This window comes from Mustelus asterias, chromosome 19 (assembly GCF_964213995.1).
Source record: "Mustelus asterias chromosome 19, sMusAst1.hap1.1, whole genome shotgun sequence".
Taxonomy (NCBI): Eukaryota; Metazoa; Chordata; class Chondrichthyes; order Carcharhiniformes; family Triakidae; genus Mustelus; species Mustelus asterias.
In genome coordinates this window covers 8,369,270-8,390,181 of record NC_135819.1, presented here as the reverse complement: position 1 = coordinate 8,390,181, position 20,912 = coordinate 8,369,270, and the positions used below count along the sequence as shown (strand labels likewise).

Below are 20,912 nucleotides of genomic sequence, written 5' to 3'. Positions count from 1 at the left end.
CCGGTTTCTCCCCTCAGCCCAAAGATGTGCGGATTCGGTGGATTGGCCATGCTAAACTGCCCCTTTGTGTCAGGGGGACTAGCTAGGGTAAATGCATGGTGTTGTGGGGTTGGGGCCTGGGTGGGATATTTGGCCAGTGCAGACTCGATGAGCCGAATGGCCTTCTGCATTATAGGATTCTGTGAAAACTTTAGGAGTCTATAAATCCCTTGGCAAACAGTTTAACAACTACGAAATAGGTGAAAGCACAGAAGAATGGATGATAAGCTTGTTGAAAACTGCTGTCACCCAGGTTATAAATACAGAAATTAAAGGATACAACTTAATCATGTTATATGTAGCTTTGAATAATAAAACAACTCAATTGCCAACTTTGCACACTTGTAGAATCAGAGAATGCAGATTTAACGTGGGGTTGGGGGGAAGGATGTTAGAAAATATTTCTTTGACGGTTGTAAACATTGTGAAATTCTTTACCACAACACGTTGCAGAAGCAGACCAAAAACACTTTTGAAAGGGGAACAGTTCCTTGAAAAGGGGGAAATATTGAATAATGTGGGACTGAGTATGAGATTGGGATTGGTCGCTTTAACAGCTGTTTGACTCATCAGATCTGCAAGAGTGCTTTTCTTTACGTGAGTGACTCAGTCAGATCCTCTTCTGCTTTGTCCTGATCCACTTAGCTTGTTTCCTGGCATCTTCCGGCAAACCAGTTTGGCTGGAGAAAGTGGACAGGCGCTGGTCTGTTTTTGCTCTTGAATGGGGGGCTGTGTCAAAGCAAGTCAGAACCAAATGGGGAAGGGAGTGACTTAGGCTGAATTTTCCTTGTATATGCTATTGATTTGGATTTAGTTTTCTTTACTATGCTATTGAAGTTTAGTGACAGTAGCAATCGTAACAATTTAAAGTTTATTGGTGTCACCAGTAGGCTTACATTAACACTGCAATGAAGTTACTGTGAAAATCCCCTAGTCGCCACACTCCGGCGCCTGTTCGGTGACACTGAGGGAGAATTTAGCACGGCCAATGCACCCTAACCAGCACGCCTTTCAGACTGTGGGAGGAAACCGGAGCACCCGGAGGAAACCCATGCAGACACGGGGAGAATGTGCAGACTCCGAACAGACAGTGACCCCCAAACCAGGAATTGAACCCGGGTCCCTGGTCGCTGTGAGGCAGCAGTGCTAACCCACTGTGCCACAGAGATAGAATCAAAGAACAAAGAATAATACAGCACAGGAACAGGCCCGCGCCGCTCCCTGGTCCCAACTAGACCATTCTTTTGTATCCCTCCATTCCCACTCCGTTCATGTGGCTATCTAGATAAGTCTTAAAAGTTCCCAGTGTGTCTGCCTCCACCACCTTGCCCGGCAGCGCATTCCAGGCCCCCACCACCCTCTGTAAAATACGTCCTTCTGATATCCGTGTTAAACCCCCCCCCCCCCCCCCCCTCACCTTGAACCTATGACCCCTCGTGAACGTCACCACCGACCTGGGGAAAAAGCTTCCCACCGTTTACCCTATCTATGCCTTTCATAATTTTATACACCTCTATTAGGTCACCCCTCATCCTCCGTCTTTCCAGTGAGAACAACCCCAGTTTACCCAATCTCTCCTCATAACTAAGCCCTTCCATACCAGGCAACATCCTGGTAAACCTCCTCTGCACTCTCTCTAAAGCCTCCACATCCTTCTGGTAGTGTGGCAACCAGAACTGGACGCAGTACTCCAAATGCGGCCGAACCAACGTTCTATACAACTGCAACATCAGACCCCAACTTTTATACTCTATGCCCCGTCCTATAAAGGCAAGCATGCCATATGCCTTATTCACTACCTTCTCCACCTGTGACGTCACTTTCAAGGATCTGTGGACTTGCACACCCAGGTCCCTCTGCGTATCTACACCCTTTATGGTCGTTTACCATGAATCAACAATGACTGCACCTTCTGACTCTCGATTCCTGTCCCATTATGTAAAGAAAGAATTGCTAATAATCCTCCACACTGAAAGTCAACGCACATTTTCCAGAAATTAATCCTTAGTTATTCGATTAGTGCGCTGGACAGGTCGATTAATTATCGTTCAAATTTTTAAAAAATGATCTTATGTGGGTTGTGGATCGCATTTGGAGGAACTATGCAGGTTCATGCTGAAGTTTATAATGCTGTGTAGATCAGCGTTGGAATAAGTTGTAACTGTGACATGTTGGATAAGTGATCTTCCTTTCCCATCACAAACAAAAGTAAATTGTGGTCAGTCAATTTCTTCCCTTTTTTGTCCCTCCAGTGATAACGGGGAAGCTGATTCTATTTGGGTATTTTTATGGTCTAAACCCCAGGCTTTGTTTATGCCGTAAGCTCTCCTCCCGGTGTTCATTTTGATTTACAACTTAAAACCGTGAATTGAGTTTCTATTGGAAGAATGAGAGTTCACTTTTGGGAGATATGGTACAAACTTGTACACACTTATAGTATTGTGTGAAGTCGTATCCTGTGCTTTGGTCTTTGTGAATGAAAGCTTTTTATTAGTTGGCTCAATGAGCTGTTCTTTAAATCAATCTGACATACCTTGCAATAGTTCTGTATTCGCCTTGGATTACCTGGTAGTGATGTTCAGTTATGCCAATATGGTGATTCTAGTCTCAACCAGTTCAAGCACATCCCTGCCTGTGGCCAAGTTGAATAATTAGCTTGATTTTCTCAAGATTGGAGTTTAAAAATGCAGGTCTACAATGCCAGATACATTGTTCACAGTGCGCTGTGTGCTTTGCTATTGAACTGTAAGATGTAGCTTTCGTATAGCCAAAGAGTTCAGTCATTATTTAAGCACTGACACACATCTCTGCACACATGCACGCCACTGCTGCATAATTACAGCATGTTCAAGGTTCTCTACTAACAATCTCCACAGCCCCCACAATCAGTCTTGAGAGTTTTACTGTTGCAGAAAGTACCGTCTGCCTTGGAATGTGTGGGATGGTCTGAATGCTATATTAGGCTTCATGTGAAACTCTTTAAATTTCATTCCTGTCGTACATTGTCATTATGAGCAGATTTTGCCCTTGTAGCACATTTCACAACATTTGTTCATCAATATTTGTACAGAATTACAAGATTTGCATGGTTTGACTAGAAGCTGAGCAATGGGGGGGGGGTGGCAAGAGGTACGTACTTTACTGCTGATCAAAATAAGATGCAAGTCATTAATATCCTGTCTTATTCTGGAGAGAATATAATCACATTTTGACAGAGTTCCTCTGAGTGAAACCCAATCTATTTTGTGCTTTGTTGGTTCAGGAGTTAAGTTTGTTTTAGTTAAATATAATCATTTTCCTATTGTTTTTAACGGTAGAAATTACTTTTACTGGCTCCAATTATGAGCCCTGGCTTATTGTTTATATGATGTCTCTTGACAGCCTGATTTAGTTTTGTAGCTGATTGACTTTTGATTTTTGACTTCAGTAAGTGTTTGTGGAATGAGAGGAGAGGGGGGTCTTGTATCGGAAAAAGTGGGTATGCAGAGTTCAGAGTCATAGAGGTTTACAGGTTTCGGCCCAACTTGTCCATGCCGCCCTGTTTTTTTAAAACCCCCTAAGCTAATCCCAATTGCCTGCATTTGGCCCATATCCCTCTATACCCATCGTACCCATGTAACTATCTAAGTGCTTTTTGAAAGATAAAATTGTACCCGCCTCTACTACTACCTCTGGCAGCTTGTTCCAGACACTCACCATCCTCTGTGTGAAAAAATTGCCCCTCTGGACACTTTTGTATCTCTCACCTTAAACCTATGCCCTCTGGTTTTAGACTCCCCTACCTTTGGGCAAAGATATTGACTATCTGCCTTGGCTATGCCCCTCATTATTTTATAGACCCCCATAAGGTCACCCCTCAGCCTCCTACGCTCCAGAGAAAAAAAGTTCCAGTCTATTCAGCCTCTCCTTTTAACTCAATCCATCAAGTCCCGATAGCATCCTAGTAAATCTAAAATGAGGAAAATGTTAATCATCATTCTTGCTGAAACTAAGCTAAATTAAGTTTGCTTATTAGTGTCACAAGTAGGCTTACATTAACATTGCAATGAAGTTACTGTGAAAATCCCCTAGGCACCACACTCTGGTGTCTGTTCGGGTACACTGAGGGAGAATTTAACATGGCCAATGCACCCTAACCAGCACGTCTTTCTGACTGGGAGGAAACCGGACCACCGGAGGAAACCCACGCAGACACGGGGAGAACATACAGACAGTGACTCAAGCTGGAAATCAAATCTGGGTCCCTGGCGCTGAGAGGCAGCAGAGCTAACAATTGATGGGGGCAATCTATCTCGCTAACTTTAAAAGACTGAAGGGTGATCTGATTGAGGGGTTTAAAATGTGAAGTAATGGGGTGTATACAGAGCAACTTCTTTCAGGGAAGGGAGTGCAGAACTGGATGCATTGAAGAGTGAAATCAGGAAGAACTCTATCACACAAAGGGTAGTCAAAATCTGGAACTCTTTCCCACCTCAAACCCTCCCCACTCACCTTTCCAAAAGGCTATGGAAGTTGAGACAATTGAATCCTTCAAGACTGAGATCAGGTCTTTGTGTGGGTTAAAGATATTGAAGAATATGGCTCTAAGGCAGGTAAATGGACTGAGATAGGTCCTTATTAGGCAAGGAAGGGAATCAAAAATTATCAAGGGTAGATGGGAGTGGGGAACTCCAAACATAACAGATCAGCCATGATCCCACTGAATGGTTGAGCAGTCTTGAGGGGCCAAATGGCCTACTTCTCAGCTGGGATCTAATTGAATGATGCAACGGGCTTGGGGCTGAATGGCATCCTCCTGTTTCTATGTTTTTGTGTGATCACCTTGCTAACTTGGACTTAAATTCCTATATCTGTATTAATAATGGAAACTGCACTGTTAATAGTTAGTGGAACTGCTGCAGTGTCGCCACTGGACAGGGCGTAATCACAGTGCGACAATTTTGCGCGGACGGTTTTTTTTTTTTAAAAGAGGCATAAGAATTATAACAGAGTAAAGAGGATTGAATCTTGCTTGCAGGTCCTGGCTTAATTATTCCACCACCTTTTAATCCTACTTCATCATGTGGAGACATTGGTCTTTTTATTTTTTTTTTAAAAAGGCATAATTTTAATGTCAAAATAATCTGATTAATTAGTTAGAAGAATGATCAAGCTGAATATTGAGGAATCGTTTGCCTTGGGCACCTGAAATTCTTGGTTCTAACTTCGATCATTAATTTTTGTTTCTGCAGACTTAAAATGCTCGAGGATAAAGCTGGTCTCTCGGAGAAGGTATGCTGAAATATACGTCATTCAGATATATGCTGTCCCGAATGGTAGTCCACCAATTAAAAAACGCTGAATGATTCCTAATGTGCTGTAGAAGGGTCTGAGGATCGTCAGGCCAGAAGCAAGGAAATCCCCCTTGCATTCTTTTAAAGACTGTTGTAGGATTCTGTAATCTTCGCGCGATTTTCCAAGATTTTGTCTGTGAACCCTTTTTCACTGTGTGTGTGTTTGTCAGTGTATGTGTGTGTGTGTGTGTGTGTTACTACTGCATCAAATAGAACAGATGGCTACTTTCACGAGTATTACTAAATCAAATCCGATTCCAGTTTTAGAAGGAAGAGAAACAACAATTTTTGGTTGTGTTCCTCTTGCTACGCCGCTGAAGTGATGTGTTCTGATTTTTTTTTTTGCCATGTTTTGTGCTCTCGCAACTGAAGAAAACCCCTTCCTCTTTCAGGAATGTGTGAAAGAAAAGCTGACCTTGCTGCATAGCTTCTTACAAACTGATACGCAGAATGACCTCAGTGAGCTGGAGACAAAACTCCAGAAAGAAGAACTCTCCGAGGTGAGTGGGTAACGAAGCCTGGTGAGTGCGGACACTGCTAGGGAAAGGAGTATTTGCTTTTTAAAGGGGAATGCCATCGAATGGACATGCTGAGGAAGGTACCAAAAATGACAGTGAAATGTATAAAAACCGGACGCTTGTTTGCAGTGGACAGAATCATTGATATCGAAGAGTTGGAGCCTCCTGTGTCAGGTGGCAGCCACAACTCTGTCATCTGCTAACTGCCTCCAGCGTGGTGTCAATAAGCCTGTTCAGTTGCTGTTCTTCCAACAATAAATTGTATCTCATTCTCTCTCCTATGGGAGACACTTGGGAGGACATCATTGTAGAATTTAAACCACTCACCATCCCTTTAAGACTGCTGCAGATTAGTATTTACTTCCTGACCTTGAATTTTCTGTTGACGAAGGAATGCTTTTACCTTCTATCCACTGGGTTTTGAAACCTTGATCTGCTAAAGTACATTATCCCCACTCGACATTGGGACTGAGATGGGTCACTGTCATTCCACTAGTCTGAGGTGGGTTGATAACCTGGTGCTGGATTCATTGTCTCATCCACGTATGCCTGCCGCACGCCTGTCTTGATAAGTTTTGTCACTGGTGTGACTGTCCTTTTTCAGGAGGGTTACCTGGCCAAAGTGAAAGCGCTGCTCAGTCAGGAGCTTTTCGAAGGGAATGGAGATTCTGAGCTTGGCGTCAATTCAAATGGTTGCTCTGAGAATGGAGCTGTGGACAGCGATAAAACTGAGACCAATGGAGTGGCCGATGAGCCAAGTGGCCAAGAGGAGAGCAACATGGAGACTGAAGTGGTGGCTTTCCCGACACCAAAGAATCGGGGGAAACGGCTAAGTAAAAGCAACGGAGATAACAAACGTACGTTTATTTCCATTGCCCTGTGTTTATTGAGCCCCTTTGCTGAAAGATTTTGTATTCAGGCAACACGGTGGCACAGTGGTTAGCGCTGCTGCCTCACAGCGCCAGGGACCCGGGTTCGATTCTGGCCTTGGGTCACCATCTGTGCGGAGTCTGCACATTCTCCCCGTGTCTGCGTGGGTTTCCTCCGGGCGCTCCGGTTTCCCCTCATTCCCAAAGATGGTGCAGGTTAGGTGGATTGGCCGTGCTAAACTGCCCCTTAGTGTCCCAAAATGTGTATGTTAGGGGTATTAGCCTTGGTAAGTGTGGGGGTTGCGGGGTAGGGCAGGGGTGGGTGGGCTGGTAAGATACTCTGTCGGAGAGTCAGTGCAGACGCGATGGGCTGAATGGCCTCTATCTGCACTGTCGGGATTCTACGATCTGAATCTGTGGGGCACACAATATATTAGAATAATAATCATCCTTCTAGTTTTCACTCCTTGCATTTAATCACATTCTGAATAAACATCTGCTTCAATTACACTTCAATTTTTTGCTGCATCCCAGAAGTGTTCTGTCAATTTGTGATAATATGGAAAAGCCAAAGAAAGGATTGAGGGGAAGAAAATATCAGCTGAATTTTTAAATTGACGAATTCCTTCTTCCTAATGTTTTCAATGGTGTTTTTGTTAAATTTCCACCCTCCCCAAACGTAGGTTTACCAGGTACCTAAAGGGTCAGGACAGAGTGTGAGGGGCCCAAGGTTGTGAAACTCCGAGGGAAGGAAATGGCTGGAGCAGCTCATTATAAAGCTAGAATTACTATCCTTGTCTAAGGCTGAGGTTGAGACTCAGCTAGAATACCATGTCCAATTGCGGTGACTCATAGGAACCCTGCAGAAGGAGGCCATTCAGCCCATCGAGTCTGCATCGACAACAATCCCACCCAGGCCCTATCCCCACAACCCCCGCACATTTAACCCCCTAATCCCTCTAACCTACATGTCCCGGAACACTAAGGGTCAATTTAGCATGGCCAATCAATCTATCCCGCACATCTTTGGAGTGTGGGACAAAACCGGAACACCCGGAGGAAACCCATGCAGACACTGGGAGAACGTGCAGATTCCGCACAGACTGTGACCCAAGCTGGGAATCGAACCCGGGTCCCTGGAGCTGTGAAGCAGCAGTGCTAACCATTGTACCACCGTGCCGAATATTAAGATGCTGGTGACTGCAGGAATATAATCAGGATAGGTCGTTGGGTTCGTTGGTGTCAGGATAGATTTGGGAACTGCAGCATGTTTTTCCCTCCAAGAGATATCAACTTGAGAGTCCTGAGTGAGGTGTTGTAAAATGACGAAGGGAATGGATTCTTGTTGAGTGGGGCTTTTACTTAGAGCCTGACGGAGATGGAAAACCTTCGACGCATTGGTATAAAATCCAAAACTTGCTGTTAGATTCGATGCCAGAAAGGAATTTCAGAGAACCGCCAGTAAATATAGATTTTTGGAAGGCGCTGGGCAGGATCCTGAGAGTTGAGGGCAATCTTGAGTGATAAGATGGTCAGGGAGAGGGCAGCTGATTATTATCATTACTTGGACAAGCTTGAAGGGCGTCAAGTAATTTCCTGGCCCTTTTCAGGTGTTAGTTCTTGGCTTGCGGGTGCAGGCACCTTTCGCAATGCCGCCATTATCCACGCATTGTGTGTTGGCAAGCTGTTCCATTACTGTCTGCTTCACAGCTGAGCACGATTCTGTTCTATCAGATAAAAGCAAAATACTGCGGATGCTGGAATCTGAAACAGAAATGGAAAATGCTGGAAAATCTCAGCAGGTCTGACAGCATCTGTGGAGAGAGATTAGAGCTCTGATTCTGTTGTCACTAGGCTTCTGTACTTTAACAGCAGGAGGTCAATGATAATGTTTGACTTTTTAAACTTTTGTTCCTTGCCCCGGGGGCACTGGCACCAATAATAGAATCCAGTACATCCTCTGTCCCTGGCACCTTCTGGTGATGTGTATTAGCCTCGAGTGCCCAAGCTGAGGCCTGAAAGTTCTCTCCATGCGGTTGAGAGCCATGCTAAAAAATTCTTCGCTGATTCTGTGATGCCCAGTTCCCTACATTTGAGATCTCAAATTCAAACACTGAAATTCCACGTTGTTTTTCCACCTCTGCAATATAACGATATTTATTTCTGTTGTAGGGCTGTCAGGAACTCCCAGGATCACCAGGAATTCGGTAAAGCAGCAAGCTACGATCATCTCTATGTTCGCTAAGGCGTGAGTATTCAAACATTCAGGCAGCACAAGGGAGGAATGTCTGGTGTCGAGTCAAGTCCTGGCTGATGAATTGTAAGGGAATAGTAACCCCATTCAGGGGATGCAAGTGAATGTGGGGTGATTAGTCATCTCAACATTGCTTGCCTGCAAGCTATTGACCAATTTGATGTGAGGGTGTCTTGTCAGTCTTGCTGGGAAATGAGAGCTCTGAGCATATCTCATCTTGATGTGTGATCTCGCTGTTTATTTCCTGTTGTGAAAAATGGATATGATAACCTTGCTTTGTTTAACAGTGAGAAAGGACAGTTTTGATTCCAGTGTATGATTTTATGGCAAGGCCCTAAGTATTTGTCATTCTTTTTAATTCCGTATTCTTCGCTCTAACAAATCCAGTTGTTTGTAGGGAATGAAAGTAATTTCGCTTTATGAAATTAAGTAGGTTGTATTTGGGAATCTGTTGGCCAAATGAGAAGGTATGATGACAAGTGAGAGTGTGAGGATCAGCAGTGTGGCTGCGATCCAGAGGGAGTCGAAAATATACTCCGTCCTTTTGTACAAGTGATGGTTTGTCACTGTATTTAGCGATTCTGTTGCCAGTGAGGTACCTGTACCTCAAATTAAATTTGCCAGTTTGTGTTGCTTGTGCAAGGGCCGATGGGTTATTGTAGTCTTGTATACTTGTATTGAGAGTTTCAGAAGTATCATGTGCAGAAACCAGCACTTTTCCTGGGTGAGGTGCAATTTAGATGGTTGTAACATTTGACTCTATCTTGGTAGGAAAGTCTGTTTTTAACAGCTGTTTATAGTTATGGAAGATGTTTCCTTGTTCTGAGTACATTGTGATAAAATAACTGGAGGCTGGCTGGAGATATCTGCTGCAGACCTCCTTTTATCAAATACATAGATTTGTCAATGATATGTAATTCAACTCTGCCTCGTGATTTTATTCCCTTTCACTGGCACAGTGGTTAGCACTACTGTCCCACAGAGCCATTTGGGTCACTGTCTGTGTGGAGTTTGCACATTCTCCCCGTGTTTCCTCCGGGTGCTCTGGTTTCCTCCTACAGTCCAAAGACGTGCTGGTTAGGGTGCATTGGCCGTGCTAAATTCTCCCTTAGTGTTCCCGAGCAGGCACCGGAGTGTGGTGACTCGGGGATTCTCGCAGTAACTTCATTGCAGTGTGAATGTAAGCCTACTTGTGACAATAATAAATAAACTTAACTTAACTTTGTGGAGAGTATAGGTGAATCTCAGTGGTGAAGGCTAACGCAATCGTAGATGCGTAGATTCTGGAGACATAATATTCCAAATGCATGTTTCTGATCATATTTCTGATCACTTGTATTAAGTTGATCTTTCTCTGTACCCTAGCTGTGACTGTAACACTACATTCTGCCCTCTCTCATTTCCTTCTCTATGAACGGTATGCTTTGTCTGTATAGCGCGCAAGAAACAATACTTTTCGCTATGTTAATACACGTGACAATGAATCAAATCAAAAATATTTTCATCTGTTTTAGAGCAAACAAACGTAAGTCAGAAGATCTCAATGAAGTAGAAGCAACCAATGTTAAAGAGGAAGAATGTGATGAGCAGGTAAAGGCATGAGACTAACTTTGGTGAGGAGGCGATGCAGATTTTCACCTTTTGTGTCACTTATTTTTGTCAGCCCCATACCTGCTGCTCGCTGACGAACCGTGCGTGTCAGGGCTATTTGACTGTTGGGGGAATCTCATCTCATCTCTGATACTGACTCCCCCCACACTGTTCTCTAGCATGGATGACCTGCTGCTGAGGATTGGGGACTTATTTTTCCCCCATTCCTACTTAGCTAAAGGTCTCTGTGGCCGATTGTTAGACAGCTATAATAATATAAAGGCAAAATACTGCAGATGCTGGAACCTGATATAAAAACAGGAAAATGCTGGAAAATCTCAGCAGGTCTGACAGCATCTGCGGAGAGAGAGATAGAGCCAACGTTTTGAGTCTAGATGACCCTTCGTCAGCTCTGATGGGTCATCTAGACTCGAAACATTGGGTCTACTCTCTCTCTCTCTCTCCGCAGATGCTGTCAGACCTGCTGAGATTTTCCAGCATTTTTCTGTTTTTGTTGTGTCAGAAAGCTATAGCTGGGATCGATTAACTGAACATGATTAGGAATTGAACCTTGGATGTTCCAGCCTGCAAGTCTTAATATTTCACCAAACAATGCATTTAGCTGTGAATGAGGAACCCCTTAGCTGTTGCCTCACTGACCTGAATATCAAACTGACTTAGTTATTGGTTGTGTGCTATTGCTATTGTGTCTTTGTGCACAGACGCTAGTTAGCCTGGAATTAAAAAGACTAGAGAAAAGCCACCCCCCCCCCCACCTCCTCCAACCCCCCACACCTCCCTTTCTCTTCCCATCCTCCCTCCAGCACCTCAATTTGACAGCTCTTAATACAATTGGCCTACGGGGCTGGACTAAAAAGCATATTTAAATAGGGGAAGGTACTCGCCAAAAAGAATCAAGTTTGGGTTGCTAGTTAACCAAATTCATCAGCTCTTTACTGGAGTGAAATGGTTCACTAATATAGGTCAGTATTGACCATTGGTAAAGAGGATATTACCACAGGTTACATTCTAACCCTTGTTGCATTCTGTCAAATTCCTTTTTGCTTCCACTAAATGTGTAGAATGAATTTTCTCGCAAAGGTTTGACAAAATTTAGTCCTTTTGTCAAGTCAAATCATTTGGAAGTTATGGTTATCATTAGGTTCTATTTAATTTCAGTATGATTAACATTGAGAGAGTTATGAGCCCGTGGTATTGTGCATGTATGGAGGATGATCACCGCAAAGAGGCGCAAGTGTCACAGTTTGTTATTTCTTGTTTAGATCGAACAGGATGAGAAGAGAATTAAAGTGGAATCTGAACAAAAGTAGGTTTTTGTTTCTTATTTCCTGTGTTTTTTTTCCCGACATTTAACGGTAACTATCGTCATAGCAGACATGTGTAACTTTGGGGTTGTTTGGAAGCAGAAACCTGATTGCATAATTTCAAACGCATTTGGGAAGGATGAGCAGAGATTTGTAAGTGGCAACATATTCAAGAACTTTGGTGAAGAAGAGAAGGTTAAAAATGGGGCATTGGTTTCAAGGTCAGAGAGGTTGAGGTTTGGTCAATGATTTTGAAAGGGAGACTTGTGATGCCAGCTAGCATGAGGGCCAGGAAGAAAAGTTTAATGAGAATGGATGTTCTTTAGCATAAAATAAATTCAGAAGGGGCATATAGAGAGATACAAGAAAAACCAGGAAGAGATACGGGTTCAGGGCTAGGGCTGGGCCTTGGGGGAGGTTGGCTTGTTGGGGAGAGGGCAGACAACTCAATGAAGAGCGACTCCTGTCACTTGGATGAGTGGAAAGAAGAAGATGGGTTTGAGGGGTTGGAAAAAGAAGCTGAAAGCTATCTTCTGTAGACCAAAGTCTACCAAAGCTGGTTTGCGAGTTTGGCAGTGGAAAATTAATAATAGCACCTCATGCTGTGGAGCTAGATCTGATGACAATTGGCTAAAACCCCCCCCCAGTGAGAAATGCAGATGGAAGGGACAAGATGGATGTGGGTGGTGAGGGTCACAGGAATGTGGCAAGAGATGGATTTGAGATCGACCTACTGGAGATCTTGGGTTGCAAAGTAAACTTAGTTGTGGCTAAAATGAGAAATGGCCCATCCTCAGCAAACATTACGAATGTTGGTGATCGTGCATCTCTCTGCAGTTAAGGAGCTGAAACCTGCATTAATGATGGGCTTTATTGGTGAGAATGTTGTCATGTCACAGTGAGACTAACAGGTATTTGCTTGCAGGCTGCCTGCTGACAGCGACACTCCTGACTCCAAGCCCAAAGCTCAGCAAACTCCTAAGGTGAGTAGGATTAGAGTTGGTTCATCCATTAGTAGAATATATTTCATGTGGTAATATGAATTAGTGGGAAACATAGAAACCCTACAGTGCAGGAGAAGGCCATTCGGCCCATTGAGTCTGCACCGATAACAATCCCCCCCCCCCCCCAGGCCCTATCCCCATAGCCCCACACATTTACCCCACTAATCTCTCTAACCTATGCATCCTGGGACACTAAGGAGCAATTTAGCCCGGCCAATTCACCTAACCCTCACATCTTTGGACTGTGGGAGGAAACTGGAGGAAGCCCACGCAGACACGGGGAGAATGTGCAGACTCCACACAGACTGTGACCCAGGCCGGGAATCGAACCCGGGTCCCTGGCGCTGTGAGGCAGCAGTGCTGACCCACTGTGCCACCGTGCCGGGAAGGAGTAGCTGAATTAAAAACAGTGTACTCCTACGGTTTAAAATCAAGATGAACCTGACATTCTTATTCGTGGTTGGTGAGCACAGTTCCTAACGCGTTCATTTTGGTGAGAAGCTGATCTGACCATGGGCTGAACAGAAAGTTTTAAAAATTGTGCAAGTATCAGTTGGTCTATGTATTGCCGTCATCAGGTGCAGCCTATGAAAAACCTGTCCTTGGATATGAATTTGAACTCTGGTGTCTAGTTGATGTTTTAGTTGGTGAATTGATAAAAATTGAGAATCCAAAAATGTATTTTCATGCTTGTATTTTTTTTCAGACTCCGCCTCCCAAATGCACAGACTGCAAACAGTTCCTGGATGACCCAGATTTCAAGTATTTCCAGGGCGATCCTGATGATGCAGTGAGTGTGTTGTTTTTTTTCCCCCATTGCTGTTTTTCTCCTGAAGGAAATTAAACTCTGGGCAGCCTATTCTCCAGCACCGTTCCTCATGTGAGATTTCAATGTGTTGAGAGGCTCCCTTCTGGAAAGCATCATGAATTGTCCTTGTCTGGCATCCACATGTACATTTTCAGCAAGAGGTCACGGTGCAACAGAGTGGGGCAACTTTCCAGACCAGATCTGTCCCTTTCAGCTGAGCCTGGGTAATTGCTGAAGGTCTCGGAGCATGGTTATGGGTGATGGAGAGACAGACTCGTGCATCGAAGTGCAGCCGATTGCTGGGAGTTTGAGGGGGCTTGATACAAAGCTGTGGCATTTCCTGCATAAGGAATAGCTTGGCCATCTTGCGCTGTGCACCAGCCCGAGAAAATGAAGCTATGGACCTTTCCCATATCCTGTTAATAAGGCTAGGGGAAACTGGGGGAAGAGCTGACTGGAGTTTCCACTTGGGCGTTTCTTTATTAGATTATTAACCAATAGAAACAGCTGCCACTTTAAAACAACTCCTGCTGGAATGGTTTTTAAAATGCATTTACACAATGTGGGCATCGCTGGCTAGACCAGCATTTATTGCCCTTGAGAAGGTGGTGATGAGCTGCCACCTTGAACCGATACAGTCCGTGTGGGGTGTAGGTATACCCGCAGTGTTAAGGAGCCAATTCCAGGATTTTTACCCAGCGACTTAATTATATTTCCAAGTCAGGCTGGTCTGGTGAGTTGCTTGGAGGGAAACTTCCAGGTGCTGGTGTCCCCATGTACCTGCTGCCCTTAGATGGTTGAAATTGCCATTAATCTGGTTGAAATGCGTGTCCCCTGTTTCCGGTACAATGATGTGGAGATGCCGGCGTTGGACTGGGGTAAACACAGTAAGAAGTCTCACAACACCAGGTTAAAGTCCAACAGGTTTATTTGGTAGCAAAAGCCACTAGCTTTCGGAGCGCTGCTCCTTCGTCAGGTGAGTGGGAGTTCTGTTCACAAACAGGGCATATAAAGACACAAACTCAATTTACAAAATAATGGTTGGAATGCGAGTCTTTACAGGTAATCAAGTCTCAAAGGTACCGACAACGTGAGTGGAGAGAGCGTTAAGCACAGGTTAAAGAGATGTGTATTGTCTCCAGACAGGACAGTTAGTGAGATTTTGCAAGCCCAGGCAAGTCGTGGGGGTTACAGATAGTGTGACATGAACCCAAGATCCCGGTTGAGGCCGTCCTCATGTGTGCGGAACTTGGCTATCAGTCTCTGCTCAGCGACTCTGCGCTGTCGTGTGTCGTGAAGGCTGCCTTGGAGAACGCTTAACCGAAGATCAGAGGCCGAATGCCCGTGACCGCTGAAGTGTTCCCCAACAGGAAGAGAACACTCTTGCCTGGTGATTGTCGAGCAGCGTTCATTCATCCGCTGTCGTAGCGTCTGCATGGTCTCCTCAATGTACCATGCCTCGGGACATCCTTTCCTGCAGCGTATCAGGTAGACAACGTTGGCCGAGTTGCAAGAGTATGTACCGTGTACCTGGTGGACGGTGTTCTCACGTGAGATGATGGCATCCGTGTCGATGATCCGGCACGTCTTGCAGAGGTTGCTGTGGCAGGGTTGTGTAGTGTCGTGGTCACTGTTCTCCTGAAGGCTGGGTAGTTTGCTGCGGACAGTGGTCTGTTTGAGGTTGTGCGGTTGTTTGAAGGCAAGAAGTGGGGGTGTGGGGATGGCCTTGGCGAGATATTCGTCTTCATCAATGACATGTTGAAGGCTCCGGAGAAGATGCCGTAGCTTCTCCACTCCGGGGAAGTACTGGACGACGAATACACAATGATCACACATGTATCTGGAAGTGACAGAGAGGTACTTGAAGATTGTCTTGATCCGTGCCATTATTTTTGACTTGAGTTCCTGATGTGGCACGGTGAATTATAGGAACAGGAGGAGGCCACTCAGCCCCTCACACACATGCTGCAATTCGTTTAGATCATGGCTGATCTGTATCTCGAGTGCATTGGAGCTCCGGTGCTGCAGAGCCAGTTCGCATTTCTTTTCACGTTGCTACGTGTTAAAGACATGCAGTTTGCACCATTATGGGGGAGATCCGAAGTGGAGGCCTTTTGATACTTGGGAAGATGGCTGCTTAGCTCATTCGCATGCATTGCCAAGAATCTGTTACATTTGGGGAAATGACTGGGAGTTGGGCATCCCTCTGTTCGTGTGGTGGGGAGAATCCTGACGTGATGAGGGTGAATTTAGTGCCTCACAAAAATCTGATTACTTCAACAGCTGGAAGAGCCGGAGATGTTGACGAATGAGCGCTTGTCACTGTTTGAAGGAACAAATGACGAGGGGTTTGAGAGTTATGATGATTTACCTCAACATAAAGTTACCTCCTTCAGGTCAGTGCGGATGTTTACAACGATAACTCCCTATACCCTCAAAACATTCAACACTTGTTATAGAGTCATAGAGGTTTACAGCATGGAAACGGGCCCTTCGGCCCAACTTGTCCATGCTGCCTTTTTTTTAAACCCCTAAGATAATCCCAATTGCCCACATTTGGCCCATATCCCTCTGTACCCATCTTACCCATGTAACTGTCTAAACGCTTTTTAAAAGACAAAGTTGTACCCGCCTCTACTCCTACCTCTGGCAGCTTGTTCCAGACACTCACCACCCTCTGTGTGAAAGAATTGCCCCTCTGGATCCTTTTGTATTTCTCCCTTCTCACCTTAAACCTATGCCCTCTGGTTTTACACTCCCCTGCCTTTGGGAAAAGATATTGACTATCTAGCTGATCTGTGCCCCTCATTCTTTTATAGACCTCTATAAGTTCACCTCTCAGCCTCCTACGCCCCAGAGAAAAAAGTCCCAGTCCACCCAGCCTCTCCTTATAACTCAAACCATCAAGTCCTGGTAACGTCCTAGTAAATCTTTTCTGCACTCTTTCTAGTTTAATGATATCCTTTCTATAATAGGGTGACCAGAACTGTACACAGTTGAACTTGTTCCGTGCTATTATTTTTGACTTGAGTTCCTGATGTGGCACGGTGGATTGTAGGAACAGGAGGAGGCCACTCAGCCCCTCACTCACATGCTGCAATTCATTTAGATCATGGCTGATCTGTACCTCGAGTGCATTGGAGCTCCGGTGCTGCAGAGCCGGTTCGCGTTTCATTCCTTTTCACATTCCTACGTGTTAGAGGCCTGCTGTTTGCACCATTATGGGGGAGACCAGACAGCAAAGAAACTTTTTGAGGGTAAATTTCACTCAGATCTAGGCCGTGAGCTGCAATTATTTTTAAAGAAACTAAGCAAGGCTATTACTGTAAAGTTGAAGATAAAATCAACTGATAGACAACTAGTGGAAAGGCACAGAACCAAATTGACATTCTTTGTAGTTTCAGTGAACATTTAAAATGAACTTCTCTATAAAAATGAGCACTGTGAAAACTCGTATTGTTGCAAATCCAGGTTTTGAACTTGATGCATTTTCTCTGCAGTATTTATGATCGGAAAGGACATTTGTGTCCGTTTGACACTGGTCTGATTGAGAAGAACGTGGAGCTGTATTTCAGCGGTGTGGTCAAACCAATCTACGATGACAACCCCAGCCTCGACGGTGAGTGAATCCTGCCTTACAAATAACTAATCCAAGCGCATCACTGAGACCATGTATAAAGACGAGCTCTTGGCACTGACTCACTTACACATCAGGATGATCATCGGTCGATGCTGTGCGGTCTAATGCGCAGGAGGAAGTCTTGTTATTAACTCCCATGTCATACACAAGTTCTAAAATAAAAACATTGTTTTGTATTTGTTAGTTCGGACGTGCATGGATATGTCCATAGTTCCTATCTCTCTGGAAATTCTTATCAGGGTATATATCTATGTGTTGGTGTCCAGAGATCATAGGGGAGAATGTGAAGTCTGAATGTGAATACTGTGCAGTATACTTGCTGAAGATTGATTTTAATTCAGTCCCATTGCTCCCTCCACCTGAAACCACTGGTACTTCACCCTGCAGCTGAATGCTTGCTCTGGACATAACCCAGTTTTGAGAAGATAAAGTTTGTTCTTCAGCAGCTGGGGTATTTTCTTGCAGTTTAAATGGACACTGGAAGTTTCACAACATGATTATACTAACGGAAATGCTAGTGATAGACCCAGGAACTCTGTGCCTTCCTCTGGCAGCACCTCCACGGGCAGAGGTTGGGGCGGGGGGGGGGTGGTGGGGTGGTTGGGGGGGGGGTGGGGTGGTGGGGGGGGGGGGGGGGGTGGGCCTGTGTGCGCACACATGCCTCCCTCCTGAAGCTTTGGCTGGCTTTCTGTGACTGGACACAGTAGACTTCATGCCTTTGGATGATGTTTCAGCGGTCGTTTGTGAGGGCAATGGGGCAGTGTACAGTGGGGTATTAACGTGTTGTGTATTCTCTTAAAACAGGTGGAGTCAGAGCTAAAAAGTTAGGACCAATAAATGCCTGGTGGATAACTGGCTTTGATGGTGGTGAAAAAGCTTTGATTGGGTTCACTACAGGTAAAGAAACATCGGGGTTACTGAAACTTCAGGTTCTTTCATCTAAAGCACTGGCTTTTTAGCTGTGTGCAATACTGTGTAGTATTGATGTATGTGCTTGGTCTATAGGGAAGAGGAGTTGCATCAATGTTCAGATTAGTTCTGCCGTCAGGTTAACTTTGTTTTTCCAATTTCATCCCATTCACAAAGTGATTCTTTTGAAGAACGTCAGTGATCATTGGTCGTGTATGAGCCTTTGCAGTCAGTGTTGGTAGATTATTCTACTGTGGGGTAGTAGACCCCAATCCTATTCTCACCTATTTCTGCGGGATAAATTCCCAAAATGGAAACTGGAGAAGCCTGGCTGACTTTTCTGTTCTCCCTGTCCTACCCCAGGTTACTTGCAGAAATCCTACTGCTATGCTGCCATGTCATAGAATCCCTACAGTGCAGAAGAGGCCACTCGGCCTACCGAGTTTGCACCGATTCTCTGATAGAGCATCTTACCCAGGTCCACTCCACCCCGGCCCTGTCCTCATAACTCCACGTATTTACCCCGCTAATCCCTCTAACAGGGGCGGCACGGTAGCACAGTGGTTAGCACTGCTGCTTCACAGCTCCAGGGATCTGGGTTTGATTCCCGGCTTGGGTCACTGTCTGTGTGGAGTTTGCACATTTTTCTCGTGTCTGCGTGGGTTTCCTCCGGGTGCTCTGGTTTCCTCCCACACTCCAAAGATGTGCGGGTTAGGTTGATTGGCCATGCTAAAATTGCCCCTTAATGTCCTGAGATGCGTAGGTTAGAGGGATTAGCGGGTAAATGTGTAGAGATATGGGAGTAGGGCCTGGGTGGGATTGTGGTTGGTGCAGACCTGATGGGCCGAATGGCCTGTTTCTGCACTGTAGGGTTTCTATGATTCTATGAACATACACGTCTTAGGACACTAAAGGGCAATTCAGCATGGCCAATCCACCTGACCCGCACATCTTTGGAGTGTGGGAGGGAACCGGGGTACCCGGAGGAAACCCACGCAGACACGGGGAGAACGTACAGACTCCACACAGACAGTGATCCGAGGCTGAATGTCTCAGATAAAGTTCAGCACAAACTATTATTGGTTGAGGTTCACAGAGATATTCATAGTTACAGACTTTTAAGAAAATTATCAGATTGCATTGCGGCTGGCTGTTGTATTTCCAAGGCTAATGCGCAGAAATACATTCTCGCTTTGTTGGACCTCAGCCTTTGCTTCCACAACCAGCGCCATAGTCACTGAGCAGGGGGAGGGTACTTGCCTTGCCAAGTGGGCCTGCCTATACAGAGCTTTAAAGAACGCAGGAGTCAGACAGTGAGGGTGGTGAGCTGTCGCATGTTAACAGCCTGAGTTCCGCAGCGTAACGGGGCGTCGTGTTTGCCTTTAGAAGTAGGCACTTGTGATGGGGCAGTGATGCTGGATTATTGGAAGGAATTGGGATGATAATAAAATGCATTCTTTTCTCCCCCCCTAGCATTTGCTGACTACATACTGATGGATCCCAGTGATGAATATGCAGCTATCTTTGCTGTGATGCAGGAGAAAATCCACATCAGTAAGATAGTCATAGAGTTTCTGCAGAATAATCCCGATTCCACTTATGAAGACTTGCTGAATAAGATAGAGGTAATGCTCTGATTTAGGGTGCGAGTTTTGAAAACCCGAGCTCCCCATCGCTCCAGGGCACCGAGGCCAGTTCTAGTGCCACCTAAAACGATAAGATATAGGAGCAGAATTAGGCCATTCGTCATTCAATCGTGGCTGATAAGTTTCTCAAGCCCATTCTCCCGCCTCTCCTCTGTAACCTTTGATCCCCTGACCAATCAAGAACCTATCTATCTCTGACTTAAATACACTCAATGACCCGGCCTCCTCTGTGGCAATGAGTTCCACAGGTTCACCACCCTCTGGCTGAAGAAGTTCCTCCTCATCTCGGTTCTAAAGGGTCGTCCCTTTACTCTGAGGCTGTGCCCTTGGATCCTCGTCTCGCCTACTAATGGAAACATCTCCACGTCCACTCTATCAGGGTCTTTCAGTATTCTGTAAGATCCCTTAACTCGGCACATACCAATGATTAAATCCTGGGAATTTCCCATTCCTTATGTCTTAGCTTCATGGTAAAGATCCTTTTTGATATGAAACCTAAGAGATGGGTAAGTTTCCCCATTCCATTCATTTGAGTAACTCTCAGCTGTTTGTGTTGACAGACAACAGTGCCTCCTGCTGGTCTGAGTTTCACTCGCTTCACTGAGGATTCCCTCCTGCGACACGCTCAGTTTGTAGTGGAACAAGTGGAGAGTTACGATGAGGCTGGAGATGTGGATGAGCAACCGATCATCATCACTCCCTGTATGAGGGACCTCATCAAACTGGCGGGTGTCACCCTGGGAAAAAGGTGAGCCTTGGGGATGATGAGAAACTAGTGAAATCTTCCTAAAGGGAGGGGGAGAAGATGGTGCTTGGGTAGCAGCAGAAATGGGATGCCCCAAATATAGAATTACAATCCCCTGCCTCTTAACTTCCAGGCCCTCCTATCTTCATTCCACCATCACTCCCCCTCAGATAGTGGAAGCTACAAGGCCTGGCACATACTTTGTCTATATCGACACCATCGGTTTACAATT

The 20,912-nt window shown here is 45.2% G+C and overlaps 1 protein-coding gene across 1 annotated transcript in view; it reads left to right on the top strand.

Annotated features, from left to right (window-relative positions):
- Nucleotides 1-20,912, top strand: part of dnmt1 (DNA (cytosine-5-)-methyltransferase 1) — a 61,652-nt gene that overhangs the window by 11,700 nt on the left and 29,040 nt on the right. The window contains exons 2-14 of the mRNA XM_078234988.1: nt 5,271-5,310; nt 5,765-5,872; nt 6,495-6,747; nt 8,932-9,007; nt 10,528-10,603; nt 11,887-11,930; nt 12,854-12,911; nt 13,639-13,722; nt 16,024-16,136; nt 17,241-17,359; nt 18,185-18,277; nt 19,763-19,914; nt 20,496-20,683. Coding sequence (XP_078091114.1) covers nt 5,271-5,310; nt 5,765-5,872; nt 6,495-6,747; nt 8,932-9,007; nt 10,528-10,603; nt 11,887-11,930; nt 12,854-12,911; nt 13,639-13,722; nt 16,024-16,136; nt 17,241-17,359; nt 18,185-18,277; nt 19,763-19,914; nt 20,496-20,683 — 1,404 coding nt within the window. The remainder of the gene's footprint in view (nt 1-5,270; nt 5,311-5,764; nt 5,873-6,494; nt 6,748-8,931; nt 9,008-10,527; nt 10,604-11,886; nt 11,931-12,853; nt 12,912-13,638; nt 13,723-16,023; nt 16,137-17,240; nt 17,360-18,184; nt 18,278-19,762; nt 19,915-20,495; nt 20,684-20,912) is intronic.